This window comes from Phyllostomus hastatus, unplaced genomic scaffold (genome assembly GCF_019186645.2).
Source record: "Phyllostomus hastatus isolate PE091 unplaced genomic scaffold, TTU_PhHast_1.1 phas_contig_17, whole genome shotgun sequence".
Lineage (NCBI taxonomy): Eukaryota > Metazoa > Chordata > Mammalia > Chiroptera > Phyllostomidae > Phyllostomus > Phyllostomus hastatus.
In genome coordinates, this window is record NW_025333664.1 from 22,883,867 (window position 1) to 22,905,954 (window position 22,088).

Genomic DNA, 22,088 nt, shown 5'->3' on the forward strand with positions numbered 1-22,088 from the left:
GGTCAGAGTGAGGGTGGGAGGTAGGGATGGGTGGAGCAGGGTGTGGTGTGGTGGGATGAAAATGGAGACAGTTGTACTTGAACAACAATAAAAAGAAAAAGAAAAATGAAAAAAAAGAGAGACCCTCATAAAAATCATAGGTACTTGGACTAGGATTTGAACTGCAATGGCTTGTGTGTGCTATGTCCCCATTAACCCTGGATGCAGGCCAGGCTCATAAAGAAGCCCAGTGGTTCTGGAGGGAGAAGAAGAAAAGGAATGGAGGTTTGAAGAACGTAGAATGATGAGGACCATTTGTTGCAGTGACTCTTAGGAAACCCAAAAGATCCTTACTGTCAATGATTATAGCACCTGCTGTTCCCTGATGATCCTTCATTTTGGTCTGTTTTTGCCTCACAGAAGAAATTTTGATATGAAATGGTACAAAGTGATCATATGATAACAAAGAGGAATGAAACCTGTTTTGTATTATTCTGTAGTCGATAAAAAATGAATGCCTGATGCTATCAAATTTTATTTCACAAGACAGTTTGAAAAAGAAAAACACAACTTTTCCTATTAAAGAAGTGTACTCCCAGTCTTCACCAGTGTTGCTCAGTTGGTTGGAGCATCAGCCCATAGCCCAAGGGTCATGGGTTCAATTCCTAGTCAGGGCACAAGCCTAGGTTGTAGGTTTGATCCCTGGTACCTGTGTGGGTGTCAGCGACCCCCATCTGAATGCATCTGATCCCTCACCCGTCTTGGCACAGATACAGGGTCTTGGCACATAGAGAGGCAACTAATTGATGCTTCTCTTGCATAGAAGTTTCTCTCCCTTCCTCTCTTCCTTCTTCTCTCCCTTCCTCTCTCTCTCTCTAAAAGACCAAATTAAAAAAATGTCCTCAGGTGAGGATTAAAAAAAATACTCCCAGTTCAACATAGCTTAGTAGAAGACATGTTTACCTTTTCCTCCTCTCCAAATCGCTTTGAACTCACAGAAGAAGTAGCAAAGGGTGGCTGAATCAGTGATACAGGACACCCCATTTTACTGCACTTGGCTTTCCTGGGCTTCACTTACTGCACTTCATAGGTGCTGTGTGTTTTACAAATGAAAGGCAAGAAGACCATGCCCGGCAGAAACACAACTTGCTCTGTTTCGGAGGTCTAAACTGTACCCACAGTATCTCTGAGGCAGCCTGCACATGCTTGTTGCAGAAAAAAAAAAACCCACAAAATATAATTGCAATAAAGAAACATTTAAATTTGTCTTTAAGGCAAACTATATCAGAGATAACTATTTCTAAAACCTTTTTCTTGACAAATGAATTCATATTAGTGTACTCGAGTGTTTAATGCAAAATGGTAACATGATTGTATAAGTTTTTTATCTTAACTGCACATCTACTGTTCAGAAATACCTCTATGGCATAACTTCCACTGGCTCTAAATGTTCCATTTCATGGCTAATATCAGTTAATGCTTTTGACCAGAAGTAAGGCTCCAAAATAATTGACTTAAATAGCCAAGCACATTTATTATCTCACACAACACACAGCTCAGATGTGTCATTAAATAAACTTTTTTTTCCTCAGCCTCAGTTTATTTTGCCTTAGGCTTGTCTCATGGTCCTGATGGTATAATTTCTATCCAAATAATGTTATTTGAAGAAATAAAAAGCCTATTTAGAAGTTCATAGATAATTTTAAGGAGTCTCAAATAATGAAGCAATCTTGAAAAAAGAATGTCCTACCTCCTGATTTAAAAACTTACTACAAAAACTAAAGTAATCAGTGCTGTCCTGTCATTAGAGTAGATGGAGAGACCCATTGAATAGAATAGGGAGCCTAGAAATAAGACCTCATGTACATGGTCAAATAATCATCAACGAGGATGCCGATGACATTTAATGGGGAAAAGTCATGTTTCAACAAATGGTGGTGGGAAACTGGATATCTACATGCAAAAGAATGGAGCTCAATTTTATCTTATTTAAAAAAATAAACAATATGAATAAAAACCCTAAATACCAGAGCTAAAACTTGAATATTCTTAGAAAGAAAGCCATAGGTGAATCTCTTTGTGACTTTGGATTTGGCAATGGTTTCTTGGATGTGACACTAAAACCACAGGCAATGAAGAAAAAAAGCAAAGTCCCTCAGAGGAGGTGGCAGCTGTGGCACCATCGATAAACCCTGTGTTCTCTGTTTCTCAGCTTCTCCTCAGGGAGAAAATCTGTGGGTCACCTTTGCAGAGTGTGAGCTGGTGAAACCCTCCCACTTAGCACTGTGTGTGACCACACAGCCCCCAAGGAGGCCATGTGCTGTCACAGGGCAGGTTCTTTCATGTCAAGAACAGGAGACTGACTGAATTTGAGGTCAGGAGAAGAAGGATGGGGACAGGGAAGCTGAACAGCTGAGACTAAAATGGGAAGAACAGGAACAAATTTTGGAGGGGGAAGTGGAGGGAACAGAGGAGGAAGAGAGAAGAGACATCAGAGGGTGGAGAGGAGCTGGGAATGACAAACTCTGAGTCTGTGCTTCTGTAAATCTCTCATCTGCATCCGTGACCCAGGCCTTTCCCTGAACTCTGGGCTGTATGTCCAACTGCCCACACTATGTGTTTCTTCTATGGAAACCAACACCTCACAGTTAACATGTCCAAAGTGAACTCCTGAGTTTCCCCCACAGCTCTCTCCGTCTCACCTGAGCCACCTTCATTCTTCCAGATGCTCAGGTAACCAACACATGGAGTCTTGCTCTCCCTGTTCCTGAATCCTGTGCATCAGAAACGCTGTAGCTCCACTTCTGCATGCACCCAAGTCTCCAACTTCCCCCTGACTCTATTGGCTCCTCTCCTGGTACAAGTCATTTATTTGCATAACTGCTCTGTTACTTCTCTCTGTCTCCTCTTGGAGTCTATTCTCAGCCAAGTGCTATGATAATTCAAAACTTATGTCAGATTAGATCACTTCTTTCTTTAAAACCTTGCACAAAGCAGGAAGATTCTACTCTCATGGCCTTTGCATGTGCTGTCCCCTGACGGGAAGGCTCTTTCCTGAGATGACACCGTGGCTCACTCCCGACCTTCTGTTAATCTGGCTCAGCCCTCATTTTCTCAAGGATGCTCACCCAGACTACATGGTTTAAAGTTCATAGCACCTTAGAGATTCCCCCAATTCTCCTATTTAACAATACTTTAATTTCCCCTAAATCTTATTTTCTAATATTCCATATTATCTATTTTTATTCTGTCTATTGTTTACTGTCATTATCCCACTGGGATACAAGCCCCATGAGGGCAGCTACTTTGTCTCTTTTATTCACCAGCACATCCCGAGTTCCCATAGTGTTCCTGGTACATCGTACAAATCCAATAAATATTTGAATTATGTGTGGGAATTGCCCAGTCAGACTCCTCCTGGAAATCTTGAAGCCTATTTTAAGTCAGCAAATCAATAGCATTTATGTCAGAAACTGAGTTTCCCACCTAGATGATGTGGTGAAAAACAAAAGCATCTGGTGCATGTGCAGGAAGAGGAGTAACCCAGGAGAGAGAACCACAAACCTCTCCCCCAGCACCCACCCCTCCCCACACCCACTGGTCCAATGGAACACATCTCATGGGATGGATGTGGCATAACAGGGACACTCATGAGCTCTAGGATGAGACTGTTTGGGTTCAAATAATACATAAATCACCTACTGTTGAGTGACCTTAAGCCCCTCTGTGCTTCTCTGTTCTCTTCTATAGGTACAGGTGACAAGAGGACCTGCCTTGGATATAATGACCACGAGAGAGAGCACACGCAGGAATTTCCAACATATCTGCACGTGGTTAGTTTTTGAGCAATTAAAAGTGTGTTACTCATTATACTTCCTAGAGCTCTGATGCTTCACCTGACATTAGAGGATGTAGATGTAGATATGGATATCAATATAGGTAGATACATTGATATTGATATAGATATAACTATAGATGCAGACCATACAGGGAAGCATCTCTGTATCTCTTATCCACTTCTTTCTGCTTCACTCCCGTCCCTTAAAAAAGAAGGAATCCAATATAATAATGCACACTTGTACTCATTTTACCAAGAGAGAAGTTTGCTTGTCTTAAGAATTCAGGGAAAGTAAAGGATAAGTTTACGGAAGTAGAAAGGAAGGAGGCAACCAAACATCTGGTCATGTGCATTTCCTGTAGACTGACAAGGGTTTGAATTAAACAGCAAGAAAAGACTTTTCAGAAATCTCATGTGTCTTTGTGCACGCACTTACACCAACTGTACACACAAACACACACGGGTACACATGTCACAAATATATATACAAGTGTGGCCTTGCATTCCATCACAGGTTGTTTTGAAGATTAAATGAAATGATTATACATATTAAATGCTGAGAAACATACTTGGCACCTAGGCACCATGCCACCACACACCACTAACAAAAGTTCCTGAGTAAACAGCAGAATTTGAACTCTGAGTTTCCGAATGACCTGATGGGAGATGACTGTTCTTCCTCTTTGCTCTCTGTGTTTTCTGATTTCTCTGAAATCAGCCTCCACTGAGAAGCTCAGCAGCACCACATGGTTAAAAGAGCTCTGCAGCTGTTGTGCCTGGACTTGAACCCAGCTGAACCACTGCCTCACGTAGGTGACGTTGCAAAGTAACTCTCTCTGCCTCAGTTTCCTCATCTGCAAATCAGGGATAAAAGTCATAGTTCTCACACAGCCATATTGTGAGGATTAGAGGATTTCATACCCACCAAGCTGTCACAATTGAGGTTTAAAGCAGCATCTGCTTTGATGCCGCTAGAAAACTGATGCAGTCAATGGACCCACAGAGGAAAAGCCCAGATCCCAGATTTCATGATCTCAGATCATGTCCTGTCCTTGGCCTTCTGGGTGATGCACCCTGTTATCCTGGGTGCATCAGGGTGCATCCCTGTTATCCTGAAGGCCCTAAAATTTCTGAAGGTCAGGAAGAGGTCCAGGGACAGAGAGAAGAAATTCTACCCCAAGGCATGCTCACCTGTGAGGCCCAGCAGCAGAGTCAGCAGCAGGCAGGGAGGAGGGCGGGGCCAGGAGGCAGGGACCAGCATCCTGGAGGCCTGAAGAGCCTGCTCTGTCCTGATGTGTGCTGGGAGAGCCCAGACTGTGCTCTGTGGGAGGAGAGCGGCCCCACATCACAGGATATAAGAGGAAGTGCCCAGGATGGGGTGCAATGGCTGTGAGACAGTAGCCCACTTCCAGATTCGAGGCTGTTTCTATTTCCAGATTGTGAAATAGAATGAGGAAGAGAAGGCATATACAGGGTGAGGAGTTACCCATCTTAGTAGTCAGAGAGACTTGGACAGGCCTACAGGAAATAGTGCTTCCTCCTTCCTGGGGCCTCTGCTCCCCACTGGGCCCCTCGCCCCATCTGTGATCTTCACAGTGATGCCCCACTTCGGGCCCAGGACAGGAAGTGTCTGTGGTTGTGGACTGTGTCCCAAACTCCCAAGCCATGAACCTTAAGATGTATGGCTCTTGGCCACATCTGCATCAGCCTCACTAGGAGCTACACTGATGGAGGGAGGAAGAGGGTTCACCAGAGTCTGGCAAATGTTGGGAGTGAAGCAGGTCTGGTCCTGAATGACTCCCTGTACCTAACCTTTATTGATGGGACTGGTAAAACGTAGCCCAATGTACAGTGTTCTAGACCTCAGAAATTGTACGTGCTTCCATCCAACTAAAGATATAATATCCTGACTTCTTTCAAAAGAAGAGGGGATTATGAAACCCAGTGTTTGATTCTCAGGCATTTATCTCAGTGATGAAATTTATGTTACAACCAAAACCTGTGTGCTAGTGTTTATAGCAGCTTTCTCTGTAATAACAGCAAAAAATCACAAAGGTCCAATAATAAGTGAACAGTTAATCGAACTCTAATACCTTGTAATGTCTCCATACAAGGACATGCAACAACTTGTAAGTTTCTCAAAGGCGTTATTTTGGGTAAATAAAGTAAATCTCAAAGTCTCACACCCTATATGATTCCACCTATAGCGTATTCTCAAAACTATGAAATGGAGACAAGATGGGCATTTGAGGGATTTGGTGAGGTGGAGATGGGGTCACTGCAAAGGTGAGCACAGGGACTTCTGTGGTCGTGGAATTGCTCTGCATCCTGGTCATGGCAGTGGTGACACAAACATACGCCTGAGGGACCAACATAGCACAGCTCAAAATGTTACAAGACATAGTCATTGTAATGAAGACATGGACTACTAGTTATCAATGTCATTAGATTATTAAATTGTATTGCAATGATATTGGGGTGATGAGAGTAGAAAGTGTGTGTGTGCAGCATGAGGTCAGGAGTAAGACTTATGTCCCATCTTCCTTAGCAGGATGTCCACACAGAAATCCTGAGGGTCAGAGATCAGGAAGTGCAATAGAAGTTCGCTGTATGCGTTGTGACAGTAAACTCTAAAATAATCAGTTCACAGACTTGAGAATGGTTGCTTCTTGGAAGTAGGAAACAGTGGGTGGCTGGGGATACTCCAGTTTTCACATGTAGAACTTGTAGAACTCTTTGATTCTTTAAACACGTGCACATGTAACTGTCATAAAGGTTGAAACTAATTATAGATTATTATTGTCTAAAGTGTTGCAAATAAAAAGTGTACATACTGTTAGCACTAGTTAGGTTTTCATAAGCTTGGCAGATAGAGAGTAATGATTGAAATCAATTACCATCCTAAACAGTAGTCAAAAAAACACTGAAAATAGTAATTATTACTCTTAAAGATTTCATGAAATAGAAAGTGTTATATGTAGCTCTAAATTAGAGATGTATAAGGCCATTAATGGGAAAAACCATGTAAAATTGTGAATTGAAAGTTATAAGTGTAAAGCTATGTAGATGTACATCCTACAACAGAAAACTATAGAGCACGGAAAATTAATAAAGTGCAGCTAAATATGTCAACATTATGAAAACTCACAAAACTGTGTTAAGCACAAAAATAAAGCTATGGAATGTTGTATACAGTAGAATAGCACTTAAATAAAATCTAAAACAAGCAAAATAATATTAAATATTTCTTAAATATTTACACATATAATATAAAAGCATAAAATCATACTTGAGAATAATAACACCAAACTGAGAACAGGTTTTTCAAAATGAACACAAATCATAAGGCTAAATGTAACCATTTTGCAAAGATAGGGTGGTGGGTCCATGTTTTTTTTACATTATTCCTTACATAGTTCAGAATACCAGAGTGCTTAATCTGCTGAGTGATTCCAAGTGTCTGTGTGGTACAATGACATCATACTTGTAAAATCTCTGGATAAAGTAAAATCTTCTCTGAATATTAAAGGTTGTTTAACATTTAGAAAGAATGGAAACCTGTAGCCTTGCTCTGAGTGGGCCTCTTTTGGGTGGAGGCAGGTCCAGTTTAAAGCTCAGTGCATCTAGGTCCAGACATCTCGGAGTTGCCATGACCAAAGTCCATCCTTGACTCATCTTCATTATCAGAGAGCAGAACCATCAGGAAGGTGTGTGGGGGAGCATGTTCCTGGCTCAGGTGGGGCTGGTAGAGTGAAGGCCTGGGCCTTGGGTTACCTGCAGGTCCTTGCAGCTTCTCTCCAATGGAGCTCCTTGGAGAAGGCAGGAGACAATGTATCATAGGGCATGGAAAGATGGAGAGAAACTCATTCATTCATTCATTCACTTCTTTTAATTTCACAAATATTTACTGAGCACATGCCAAGTGGCAAGCACTCTGGTCTGGGTTGGTGGCACAGATCAGAAATCAAGCCCCTACTCACCTCACCCAAACCCCTCCTCCGAGTTTTGCTCCCCCCTTCATACTCACATTCATCTTCAACACTGGGAAGCACCCCCAAGTCTCTCAGGTTATATTCATTAATTTTGGTTGTACTTTTCTATTCATACAAAAGACATATTAAATGAAACTGAAATATATAAGAGTTTATGGAGGACTCTCTTCAGTTTGGGTCACAAAGCTTTGGTTTTCATCCCACCTCCACACTTCAGACCACCATCACCAGGGTCCCGGGCACTTAATTGAAAACATTCAAACTCTAGGACATAACACAATGTGGAAGAGCTGGAAGCCTCTGAGATTCCAAAGATATTTAGGGAAAACAAAAGCTTTCACAATCTTCTCTTGAGGCTGAATCAATCTTGTGGAGACCATGTGACTATGCAGCCACACCCTGGACTTCTCCTGCCAGCCCATGAGGTTTGCCCTGACCTTCCTCTCTAAGGACCAACGCCTGCCTCCAACTCACCTGTTACAGTCTCCACCACCTGTGGATGTAGGTGACTGTGAAGCTCATTACCAGCAGCACCTTGAGGCCCAGTAGGAGGAACACCACAAAAATAATGGCAGATGTCTGTGGACCTGAACACCAATGGGCAGAAGGAGACATCAAATGGAGCTCTGTGAGTTTAAATACCTCGCAGCACTCAGGAGACAGAGGTGACCCAGCTGCTCACAGGAGTGGAGATGAGTGAGCTTCTATGCACTCCCAATAGGCTCTATGTGGTGTGGCTGCTGGGGACAGTATGAGTTGACTGAGTGCAAGGATGTGTTTCATGCTGCACCATACAGGTGAGCAGTGGCTCAGACACTTGGAATGACATTCACCCACTGTAAGCTTTCCAGGGGATAGGTCCCATTATTTTACTCCACAGACACAAATTACTCAGCTTGTTTGAACATATGACAGTTCTGTAGCCAGGTGGGATGCATCCTCTGTAGATAGAATCTCTGTACCAGACAGGTAATAGCCACCACAGTTAAGGTGGGTGAAAACTGGGACACTGACAGTGCACAGGGGACTGACACAGCCCAGAGAAATCCAACAATTACCATAGAAAAGTCCACTGTGGGAGACTGGGAGCTCTTTAAGTATGGGGTCATCTGCCAGGGACTGGTACAGAGGATGGTGTAGGCATTAGTTTACATATGCATGCCTAAGTAAAGCATGGCTGAATGAGAGTGTGAATGCAAGAGTGAATGTGTGCTTGGATGGATGGATGGGAGGAGAATGAATGGAAATCTGAATGGGATCAAAGACATCCTACTCTTTTCTTTTTTTTCTAATTTGGAATTGGGTCACAGGCATGAATCTTGGGGACATTGTGCTAAATGAAATAGGCTAGTTACCAAATGGCAAATACTGCATGGTTCTATATATATATCAAAAGGTGTTATACATGGGGAGACTCTCCTAGAGACTCCAGAATGAGCACAGCCCTGCCCACCCATTGCAGAGTTTTGTCCTCTAGAACTGCAAAATAACAAATTTCTCTTGTCACAAATTTAGTGTTAAGCCACTAAACACGTGGTCATAGTGCCAGCAAGTATGTAATCCAGGGAGTCAGGAACATTTAAATAGGACAGATGTAATTAAAGGGCCAGGCACAATTAAAGTTCATAACTTGTGCTTTGGTGAAGATGGTGGAATATGTAAATATTGAATATGCACCATCCCAAGATTACAACTAAACTACAGAACAACCATCTTATAGAAACAGCTGAATTCTAGCTGAACAGAAGATCTATATACAGGAGAAGCCACATTTAAACTTGTAGGAGGGACAGAGACATGGAATGGGCTGGTCACACACCCGCATGTGGTGGTTAAAAATATCAGGAGGGATTACCTGCTGTGGAGTCACTCCTGAGGAACAAGGGCCTCAGAACCACACCAGGCCCCCAATCCAGAATTCCAGTGTCAGAGAGAAGTCCTCAATACTTCTTGCTGTTAAACCAGCAAGGTTATGGCTGAGCAGAAAGAGGGCTGTTGGAGTCCCAGGTATTCCTTTTTTAAAAAAATATTTAAATATTATTTCGTTGTTTATTATTGAATTTATTGGGCTGCCAGTAACAGAAAGACAAATACCTCATGATTTCATTTGCATGTCAAATCTAACGAACTAAATAAACTAACAAACTGAATTGTCTGGTGATATGGAGAGGGCTGGAAAGGCGCATTTCCCCAGACAGAAGTGCTAACAGGAGCCATTGTTCCTTTGCTGAGCCCAACCATGAGGGCACAATGGGGCCCATAGCTGAGTCCTCATCATTCTGGGTAACACTGTTAGCTCTACACATCTGATTCCCTGAGACCCCACCCCATACAACTGGTAGGCAACCCAGGTCATTTACAGTTGTTTTGCTTACAAATGTCCTCTATTGGCATGTGCTCCTGATAGTCCTGAAATTTCTCAAAGGTTGACAATCCCCCAGTCAGCTGCATATGGCCTTGGTGTGCCCTGTAACTCTTGCTAAGTGATCCCAGGACCAGCACTAATGACTGCCAGACTCAATACGCAGCCTAGCCCTTCTCAGGCACCACCAACCCCGACACAAGAAGCAGTCATCTGCAGATTGCTTTGTAACTCCTGTCAGATGGCCCCAGACAGGTCACAGGCAATTGAAGAAAAACCCCAGAGTCAGGGAACCCAGTAGACATGTTTAGACAACAGATAAGCACCACCCAACCATTTCCACAATTGGTACACTCAAGGGTTGGGCTTAGGAGGCACCAGATTCCTGCTGAAGTGAGTCCTACTCTATGAGGTCATCCCCTGCACAGCAGTTCCTTTGCTGTAGTCTCAGCCAGTCCTCCCAGCTACTCAACGTGGGGATAAATTCCTGCCATTGATATATAAACAATGAGCAGTTGAGGTTCAACTTAAAAAGCAGGATGCACAACTCCCACACCAGGGGAATACCTAGAGTGCTGAGCTTGAGTGACTGAGAAAGCTGCAGCCCCAAGCACTATAAGACATCTATTACACAAGGCCACTGGACCAAGACTCAGAGATCTAGCAGCTTTACCTGATACATAGAAACAAACACAGGGAGGCAGCCAATATATGACAAGGAAACATGTGCCAAAGGAAAGCACAAGATAATTCCAAGAAAAGAACAATGAAAAACGGGAACAAGCAATTTACCAGAAGCAGAGTTCAAAACACTGGTTATAAAAGTGGTCCATGAAATTAGGGGGAGGGTAGATAAACATAGTGAGAACTCCAAAAAAAAAAGATATAGGAAACATAAAAGCAGAGACAGAAAACATAAAAAGAACCAGTCAGGAATGAAGAACAGAATAACTGAAACGAACAGTATATTACAAGGAATCAAAGTGGAGCAGATAAAGCAGAGGATCAAATCAGTGATTTGGAATATAAGGGAGGAGAAAACACCCAATCAGAACAGAAAGAAAAACAACAAACAAGAACAATATGGATAGTTTAAGGAACCTCTGGGACAACTTGAAGCAAACATTTGCATCATGGGGATGCCAAAATGAGTAGGGAGAAAACAAGGAAGTAAAAACCTATTTGAAAAAAATAGTGACAGAAAACTTCTTTAATGTGGTAAAGGAAATAGACATACAAGTCCAGGAAGCACAGAGAGGCCCAAACAAGATGAACTCAAAGAGGCCACACCAAGACACATCATAATTGAAATGCTAAAAGTTAAAGACAAAGAGAATCTTAAAATAGTAAAAGAAAAGTAGTTACTTACAGTAGAGCTCTCATAATACTGTCAGCCGATTTCTCAACAGTAATATTGCGGGCCAGAAGGAACCGACACAAAATATTCAATGCAATGAAAGAAACAAAACAAAACAAACCAACCCAAAGTGATGAAAAGCAAGGACCTACAACATGATTACTCTACCCAGCAAAGCTAACATTTAGAATCAAAGGACAGATAAAGAGCTTCTCAGACAAGAAAAAGCTAAAGGAGTTCATCATCACTATCAAACTAATACAAGAAGAAAGGGGGGGGGCGGGGCGCAGAATAAAAAAGATGAAAAATAAAATGGCAATAAACAGATACCTATAATAACTACTTTAATTGCAAATGGATTACATGCTCCAATCAAAAGACATACAGAGACTGAATGGAAGAGGAAATGAGACCCTTACATATATTGTCTGCAAGAGAATCATTTCAGCTCAAACACAACATAATGAAAGTAGAAGGAAGAAGAAAGATATTTTATGAAAAGGGAAACAAAAGAAAGCAAAACAAGCTGGGGAGCTGTACTCACACCAAACAAAACAGACTTTAGAACAAAGGCTGTAATAAGAGACAAGAAAGGACCCAGCAATTGTACTTTGGAGGACTTATTAAGGAAACCAGGACATTAAATTCAAAAGACATATGCATCCATATGGTCCTTGCAGCATTATTGACAATAGCCAAGATATGGAAGCAACCTAAGTATTCATCAATAAGTGGATGGATAAAGGAGAAGTGGTGCATATGTAAAAAATACAACTCAGCCATAAAAAATGAATGAAATCTTACCACTTGTAACTATGTGGACGGATGGAGAGGGTGTTGTGCTGAGTGAAATACATCAGACAGAGTAAGACAAATGCCATATGATTTCAATTACATGTAGAACCTAAACAATAAATAAATAATTAGGTAAAGAAACAAATAAATGAACATAAAGACAAACAGACAATACACACACAGAACATTTTAATTAGAGGGGCTTTGGGGAGATGGATGACAAAGGTGAAGGGATTAAGAAGTACAAATTAATAGTTACAGAATAGTCCCAGGGATTAATAAATTACAACACAGAGAATATGTTCTTAATATTGTAATAGCTATGTATGGTGTCATATGGGTAGTAGATTTATCCAGGTGGTCACTTTGTGTTATATAAATGACTACTCACCAGGTTGTATGTCTGAAACTAATGTAATTTTGCATGTGAGCTGTAATCCAAAAATTTAAAGAAATTATTAAAAACATAAAGTGCATTACTTTGAGGTATGGGAAGGTAAAAAAGAAGGAAGAAATGTGTTTCGCAATTGAGTGGAGAGGAGAGAAAGGAAAAGAAAGAGGCCCATAACCCAGATGCATTATGAAACACTGCAGCATTATACACATGACCAAAACATTGTGCATCCTCACACTGAGCCCACTGCACCAGGACTGCAGGGACCAGAGACCTCAGATTCCATGCAGGGTGTGGCACTGCAGTGCAGAGGGTCACACAGGCCCTTCCACGTGGCTCCACTGGCTACCCAGACAAACTAAACACCATCCTCACTCTCATACTCTGTGGATGTGCTGGGTCACAGGCACTGAGAGCACTGGGAGGTAACAGGCTGGTCTGAGCAGCCACAGGAGATGAGACTCAAAGCACCCAAGGGGGCTCCAGACCTGATGGTGCGGACACAGCTCTCCTGCTCTCCCCACTCAGTGCAGCCCCGACCCCTAGAGATGACACCAGGTACAAAGTACACGCAGACGAGGACTCTGAGCGATGGAAGGGGGAGGCAGACAGGCTCGAGGGACCTGAGGACTGGAGGAAGAACAGAGTGACAGGCTTCAGAGGCTGCACTCCCCTGATCTCCAGGCACAGAAGGTGACTCAGGTGTGGCTTAGGAAAGAGAGAAATGCTAAAATCAGTGATCTACATTCCCATCACAAGAAACAGGAAAAGGTAGAACAAAGTCAACTTAAAGGGCAGAAGGAAGCAATTCATGAAGTTAAGAGGAGAAAATCAATGAATTAGGAAACCAAGAAACAGTTGGGAAAATCACCGAAACAAAAAGCAGATTCTTTGAAAAGAGTCACAAAATTGAAAAGCGTTCATCAAGACTGACAAATAAAAACAGAGAAATGACACATTTCCAATATCAGACATAACACTGGGGATGTCACTTCAGACCCTGCATCATCAGAAGGACACTAAGGGAATAGTATTACCATCCCCACAGGCAAACATTTGTGATGATTGCTGGTTCATTGTCACAACACTGGGGAAAAGGAGGCCTGTGCTATGATCACCCACAGTCACGTGCATGACTGTCCTGATTCAAACTCCACGTCCTCAGGGCTCCCCCTCTGGAATTTCACAGAGCAGCAGGTTCAGGCATTTGCTGGGTGACCTTACTGATGGGGATGGAAAAGTCTAGGTTGGAATGGAGACCAGGAGGAGGTTGGAAAGAGCAAGGAGGAAGGAGGGGCTGATGTGGACAGTGGACACAGGGACAGTTAAAAGAAGGAAGGGAGAGGCAGGACACTGTGAACACACAACCTTGCTCCCTCCCTCTTTCTTTAATGTGTATTGATGTCAAAAACATCTATAAAGACATGTACCAAACTCTTACCAGTGGTGATCCTTGTAGTAGGGGGGTTTGTGGGAGGGGGGCCCACTTCAAAATTCTCGTTTCTATTGATAGACTCCTAGATCATTCTATTATAAGCACAAGCTACTACTCTTACCATTTAAAAAAAGATAAATTTTACATAGAGCCAGGTAAGTTGTGGTACAGGCCTCTCCGTGGACTTTACCTTTGTCCTTCTGCTGACCAGAGGCCTCCAGGGTGAGGTTCCTGCTGACGGCCGGCTGCCCATCATGCTGCACCAGACAGGTGAGCACCACGGCCTCCCTGAGGGCAGATGAATTCACCAGGATCCAGCTCCCCCAGGTGAAGGTCCCATCCTTGTTCTCTAAATGCATCCAGGCTGTTTCTGTTCACAACATGTTTTTGTTCCCCAACCAGGTCAGCTGTAAGCATTGGGGGTAGTAGTTCTTCACCTGGCAGATGATGATGTTCTCTGACACAGTGTGTTGGGAAACCTCCAAGGTGGGTGGAACTGCAACAGCACAGGGCAGAGGCTCTGACCTCATGGACACACAGATCACAGAGGAGGGGCCCAAAACGTAACTCCCTCACAACAGCAAGGGTTATCCCAGGAGAGTGCTAGGTAAGCAGCAGGTGCTCTGAAATTGAGGGTGCACTTTGAATATGAATAAAATCACTAAGCACAGTGCCTGCACACAGTGGGTGCTTAAAAACTGACAGCTGCTATTAGGATAATGTGAATGAAATCAACTAGCACAGCCCCTGGCATGCAGTAGAAACATAATAACCATATCAAAATAAATTAAATCACCAAGCACATACAGCTGGGCTTATAGTAGGTGCCCAGTTATTGGAGTTGCTGTGGGTAAAGTAGATGGAACTAGGAAATACAGTGGTAGGTGTTCACCTAGTAATTGTAATTAAACAGTGCTGAGTGACAGGTACATCCAGGTACCTGGTGATGGAAAGGACCGTCAGGAATTAGATGCAGGCAATTGCAGTCCTGGAGCAAAGGTCACTGTGAAGAGCAGGCTTGGAGATGCAGGTAGGTGTGGGATGGCCTGCATGTGAGGGGCATGTACCTCAAATGATCTCAGACAGGCTGGCAGTCCCACGAAGTGTAGTGGCTCCCTTTGGAGTCTTGTGGGCCACCTCACAGATGACCTGGGAGTGGACATCTCCCGGGGCCAGCCGCACCCTGGCTGTGCTGGAGATGTTGTAGGAAGGGCTGTCTCCCTCTGGGTCCACAGTGGTCTGGGAGGCTGGGAGCTCATTCCCATCTTTGAACCATCTCAGGATGATGTTCCTGGGGGAGAGGCCATGGGACTCGCAGGTGAAGCTCACTGTCTGCCCAGGTGTGGCCCTGCCTGTGGGGGATGACACCACAGGGGGAGAGGGTTGGGCTGTAAAAGGAGCACAATGAACAATGAACACAATTGTGACCATCACCACCAATGACAAGTATTTGACACTGTTAAACACCTTCTCATATTATTATTTTTTATCCTCTAACAATGCTGGGAGGGCATGTCATCATCCTCATCCTACAGAGCAGGACACTCAGGTCCCTTGAGATGAACCCTGAGTGAGGGGCAGAGCCGACAAGCAGCTCCAGTCCCGAGTTCAAAGTGCACTTTCTTTCACTCCGAGGTGATCTCCCACCTGTCTGGGCTCAGGAACAGCATTCCTGGTCGGTCTCAGTATTTGCCCTGACTGTTTGTAGCTGACCTCTGCCCTCACAGACCCCTGAACAGGAGTCAAGATTATCAGCCTTCATCAAGTGGGGAAACTGGGGACTGAGTGAAACCGAGCCTTCCCAGGAGCACCCAGTGGAGGGACGAGATGCAGTGGCTCAGCCAGGGCTGTGCTCTCCCAGGCTCACCTCGCAACACCCTGTAAAGGTTGATTTGATTATGTAATCAATATTGGATTAATCAATTATTTGATTAATATTGCATTATTATTTTTTAAATTTTATTTACTTATTTTTAGAGAGGGAAGGGAGGGAGAAAGAGAGAGAGAGAGAGAGAGAGAGAGACATCAATGTGCAGTTGCTGGGGGCCGTGGCTTGAAACCCAGGCATGTGCCCCGACTGGGAATCGAAACTGCGATGCTTTGATTTGCAGCCTGAGCTCAATCCACTGAGCTATGCCAGCCAGGAATTATGCATTATTTTTAAATATTACATTAATAACATATTGTACAGGCTTTCTGCAAATGAGGTCCTGAGGCCCTGCAATGTTCCCTGGGTCATGACACTACATGACACCTGACTTGTGGGTTCTGCTTCATGCTCAGTGACTCAGACAGAGCACCTCAGACCCTTTCTACACTCCTCAAAAGCACCCGTGGTTATCACCATTTTACAGATGAGAGAACTGAGGCTGAGAGAAACAAAGGGACTGTCATCTCCCCCACTAATGTGTCCCAGAGCTCTTTCCTGTGTCCCCTAAGTATTCATGACCATCAGCAGAGCAAGTGCCTACCTTCAGGAGCCTGTCACTTACTGCCACATGCTCCAGGGAGGAGTGGCCTCCAAGTGCCCAGGCCTGGGGACCTTGTAGCAATAAATGGAACAGTGAGCTCCTGACACCTGGGTCTAGAATATGAACTCTTGCTCACCTGGGGCCCCAGTACTCTCTAGGAAATGCCTACGCTGCTCATCCTCAGTCTGCGGGGACAGGAAAAGGGTTGCACAGTGTTGCTGGGGTGCAGTGACCCTTCTTTGCTCTATCCAGGTCACTGTCCCCAGGCTGCTCCTGCAGGTGCTCAGTGGTTGGACAAACAGCACAACAATTGGGGAAAACACTCCTGAATGCTTCTATATGCTGAGTTGTGTCACTTAAAGTAGTTTCAGGACAGGGTGGGACAGTTGAGTATCTGTCTCATCTCAGCTGTAAAGCTAGATCTGCCTCCCCCACAGGACCCTTTTAGAAAGTTTTTTTGCTGAAACATAACAACATATGACTGTGAAGAAGAGGATTAAATCTGTCTCTACACATTGACAAGCACAGTGTGTATGGGAGGGACTTTGCACAGAATGGGGGCTGTGACTTATGCTGCTTGGGATTCAATTCTTAGTTCCCCTTCCCCTAAGTTAAGGTCCCTCTCTGAACATCAGTGTCCTCACCTGCCAAAGGGGCAACAGAGGCCCCTTCCTCACCTCACTGGTTCTAAAGTAAATGCCCCAGTGAAGACATGGTTCCTGCTCCCTCCCGCCTCCCTGCTTTCTCACCCAGGGCATCCTCTGGGCAGGCAGCTTGGGGAAGAGGAACAATCACTTCACCTGGGGCAGGAGATCTGAGATGGAGCCACTTACTACCTGTGGTTGCCTAGGTGAGGTACACACACTTTTCTAATATCTGAAAATTTGGGAGAAAACCACCTTCTTTACCTAAGTCCAGGGGTTGTGGGGAGACACCACGGCTACCACGTCTAGATGGGAAATTCGGCAATTAAATCACATACCCTCTGACCCAGCAATGCCACTTCCAGGGGGCATCTCCCTCTTGAGCAAGTGGCACACAGAAATGGTTCTCCCCTGCATCACAGTTCTAATACCCAGAGGTTGGTAACAACTTATATCCATCAACAGATGGTCAATAAGCGATGCTGTCTCCATGTACTGGAGAGTGAGGCAGCTGTTGAAGAAGGGGCAGCTCTAGGTGCTGATGTGGCTGCTTGATTTGGGGGATGGGGCTGAAGGTTGGGAGAGGATTTCAGTCATCCTGGGCCTCACGGTCTGAATGTAAAGGGCATGTGACCCTTTGAGAAAATGATAGGAAGAACATTTTGGCTCCTTGTTCAATGGTTTGCATAATTAGCTTTCATTCAGCACCTATTATGTGCCATGTCATCCTTGGAAAGAGGGTCCTATGACAGGGCAGGGAGGAACCTGCTTGGACTCAGATTGGACTCTGGGATGATCCCATCACACACTGGCCATGTGACCAAGGGCCAAACCACTGTCACCCCTTGGCCCCAGGCTCCCTTCTTTGCAGGGGTGAGGGGGTTGGCTTTGTGTGTAGACATTCCAGGATTCAGGATCCTAGGCCTCCAACAGAAAATCCAAAATAAGCACTTTTGCTGCCTTAACAGAAAGACACCTAAGTCACCCACATGGGGAACCTCCTCTCAAAATGAGGGACAGTAAAGAAAACTCTGCTCAGACCCTAAGTGACAGTGTGACCGGGTCCCTGAAATAAAGGGGGTTTATCAGACAGACCCACAGTGAGCACCCAACCTCTGGCACCTCCTCCCAGCAGGGCTGGCAGAGCAAACAGGGAGGCTGTGCCCCTTAGGGATGTCTTCTCCTGTGATGCTTCTGAGGAGGAAATAAAGAAACACGTCCCCCCTCCCTGCCCTGCATGGATCTCTCCCAACTGCAGGGAGGAGAAGGAAGCTTCGTGGGAGAAGAGCTCTGCCTGCTCAGTCCCCTGCAGCTCTCACAGCACCCAGGGTGGAGCCCAGCTCCCAGCGGGTGTCAGTGAGGGGGGCTCAGCCACACTGAGGGGAGCGCTCTCTGGAGGCAGGGGTGATGTCTGACCTCAGGACAGGCAAGTCCCTCAGACCTTCAGTTCCCTCATCCCTGGACAAGGGTCTGGATGGGATTGGAAAAGGCAAGGTTTGGGGAGTCAGGCTACCTGGGGTTCCAGATTTTCCCCACCACTTACCAGCCAGGGAGCCTGAGCAAATATCATGACCTCTTCAGGCCTCAGCTTCCCTGACCTGCAGAAGGGGTGACATCAGACCAGGAATCAGACCCTATCAGCACCCATCACCTGATTCCTAGTTGCTGCTCTAAAAACAAAGGTCTTATGAAATTTTTGTCACACACCAGAGAAGAAGGATCCTGCACTGTACTCACCACTCACGGTGAGCCGAGTGCCTGCTCCAGACTTGAGATCCGTGTCAGGGCTTCCTCTGCGGAACTTCACGCAGTAGTAGGTGCCCGTGTCTGCTGGGGTGATGTCACTGATGTGGATGGAATAGTCTATGTTGTTTCTCCTTGTTACATCTGCAGCAATTGTTACTCAGGGAGAGTGGCCTCTTTTTTGACTGTAGACTAACTCCCGGCCTGGCCCTGTTCCCCTGAACCACATGACAGGCCCCACAGGGAGAATGGAGGTCATGGTGCAGCTCAGAGTGGCTGTCTCTCCAGCTGCCACTGCCACTGACTTCTCAGGCTGAATCACCTGCAGGTCCTCACCTGCCCCTCCTGGAGGGAAACACAGACCAGTTATTTATCCTCCATGTGTGACTGTGTGGGTTTTGTCAAGTGTTTATCAGCAACAGCTTTCATTGATTGAGTGCACTCTCTGAGCGGGCCTGGAGCTCAGCACATTGCATTTGTCATACATGAAACCCTCACAACACGCCTGTAATGTGAGACCCTATCAACAATGAGGAAACCAAGGCACTGAGAGTTAAAGTTGTGGGACAAAGAATGAGTTTAAGTTTTCCCCCGACCAGGCGGTTGTGCTTGGTGCCAGCAATGGAGGGCATGCCCTGGGACTTTTCCTGCAACTTGGCTGCTGAGCTGAGCCACGTGGCATCTGGTGGTGTGACCCATCCAGCCTGAGAAAAAGGGCATCAGTCAGTCTGTCTGTGCCTGGACGCTAACGCAGCCATGAGGGGTCTTCTAATAATGAGGAAATTGCTGTAGTTGAAGAGAAATTGAATATCATTAGAATAAAATTGGTTTGCAATGAAGTGTGAAAGGAAAACCAGTTCTTGCAAAAGACTCATTGAATCCTTACCCCAATTTCAACTTTCACATCGCTCATTAAAGGGACTTTGCTGCAGCTGCTGCTGAGCCTGAGCTACAAGTTGGGATTGATACAATAAACTCTAGGTTTCCAGGGCATGCTTCAATTTCAGAATCCTTTTATAATATGAAGAGAAATTTTGCCAACAAGGAATGAGAAGCAATCATGTGCTTTAACGATGAGTGCACTCGCCCGGGTATGTTTTACAGGAACTGGGCACTGAAAAAAATGCTGATAAAGGCTGTAGGTGGTTGACTAGGGTTTGAATTTTAACGAGTTGAATTTGGCCAGGTTTGTAAAGACACAAGTTTGTTTCTGGGTGTAAAAAAAAGAGAATGGGAGTTCACACCCACTTGTCCACACACACACACACAGAGATACATGTGTCACAAATATACCTACAAGTATGACTACCATGATAGTATCAGGTTGTTTTGAGATTTCATGAAATCAGAACATATATTAAATACTCAGGAACATATTTGCACACAGGCACCATGCCACACAATGTTAACCAAAGCTCCTGAATAAACAGCAGAACTTGATCCCTGGATCTATGAATGATATGATGGGTGATGACTAGTCTTCTGTTCAAGTTCTCTGTGTCTTCTGACTTTTCCACAATAAGCCTCCACTGAGAACCCGTATCACGTGGTTAAAAGAATCAGCTCTGAAGCTGCTCAGCATGGACTTGAATCTGGCTGCACCACTGCCTCACACAGATGACATTGGACTACTTACTCTCTCTGCCTCAGTTTCCTCATCTGCAAATCAGGGATGACAGTCGTAATTCTCACACAGGGATGATGTGAGGATTACAGGGGTTAATACCCACAAAGCTGTCACTATTGTGGTTTGAGGCATCATCTGTTTCAATGCGTCTAGCAAGAGGGTAAAAGCGATGCACCCACAGAAGAAACATCCAGATCCCTGATTTCATGCTCTCAGATACTGCACTTTTCTTGGCCCTCTGTGATAGCCTGGGGTGATGTTCCCTGTTTTCCTGGAGGCCCTAAATTCCAGGCACACTACCCCAACACATGCTCACCTGTGAGGCCAAGCAGCAGAGTCAGCAGCAGGCAAGGAGGAGGGCAGGGCCAGGAGGCAGGGACAGGCATCCTGGAGGCCTGAGGAGCCTGCTCTGTCCTACTATGTGCTGGGAGAGCTGGACTCTGCTCTGTGGGAGGAGAGAGGCCCTACTTCCTGCCATATAAGAGGATGGGAAGCAATGGCTGTGAGTCAGTAGCCCACTTCTAGATTTCAGACAGTTTCTACTTCCAGATTGTGACATAGAATTAGGCAGAGAAGGCAGCTGCAGGATGAAGGGTTACTCATGTTTGTTCTCAGAGACACTTGGACAGGCTTACAGGAAATAGTGCCTGAGGTCACTGTCCTCTACTGGGTCCCCCGCCACATCTCAGATCTTCATGTGATGTCCCATTTGGGAACCCAGGATGAGAAGATTCTGAGGCTGTGGGGTTGTCTCAAATTCCCAAGCCCCAAACCCTAAGATGTAACCTCCTCATGGCCTCATCTTCGTCTTCCCCTGGAGCTATTCAGCTGAAGGAAGGAAGAAGGTTCACCAGACAAGTTCAATGTCGGGACAGAACCAGGCATGCTACTGAATGACACCCTATTCCAAACCTTTGCTAATGCAACTGGTAACATTTAGTCCAAATACACAGTGCAGTGTGGACCACACAACTTGCATGAGCCTCCACCCAACAAGATGCCCTATAATAAGCATATGACTAAACAAACAGTGGTGCACCCAGAAAAGGAAGCACTAGTCAGCAATGAAAAACATGGCTTAAAATTGGACAGATACACGTTAAAAAATGAAACTAGATCACCAACTTACACCATAAATAAGAATCAACTCAAAATGGGTAAAAACTGAAATGCAAGTCACAAAACCATAAAAATCTTAAGAGAAAACATACACAGTAAACTCTCAGAAATCTCTTGGGACAATATTTTTGCCAATATGTCTTCCAGGGCAAAGGAAACAAACAAAAATAAGTACACAAATGGGACCACATCAAACTAAAAAGCTTCTGCACAGCCGAAGAAACCATCAACAAAATGAAAAGGGAATATCCCATTGTGTGAGATAACATATTTGCCAATGATACACCTGACAAGAACTTAATTTCCAGAATATATAAAGAACTTACACAACT

At 44.7% G+C, this 22,088-nt stretch overlaps 1 protein-coding gene and 1 pseudogene across 3 annotated transcripts in view; both read right to left on the minus strand.

The window, feature by feature from the left end:
* The window catches only part of LOC123815154 (signal-regulatory protein beta-1-like), a 165,140-nt gene that overhangs the window by 106,808 nt on the left and 36,244 nt on the right, over positions 1-22,088 (minus strand). For 2 of the 3 annotated variants that reach the window (XM_045833363.1, XM_045833366.1), the window contains exon 1: positions 5,009-5,124. The exons of the other annotated variant lie outside the window; for it this stretch is intronic. In XM_045833363.1, the coding sequence (XP_045689319.1) occupies positions 5,009-5,078 (70 nt within the window). In that variant the 5' untranslated portion in view covers positions 5,079-5,124. Of the gene's footprint in view, positions 1-5,008; positions 5,125-22,088 lie in introns of those variants that run through there. 3 annotated transcript variants of the gene reach the window in all.
* Positions 7,118-21,023, minus strand: LOC123815155 (annotated as a pseudogene).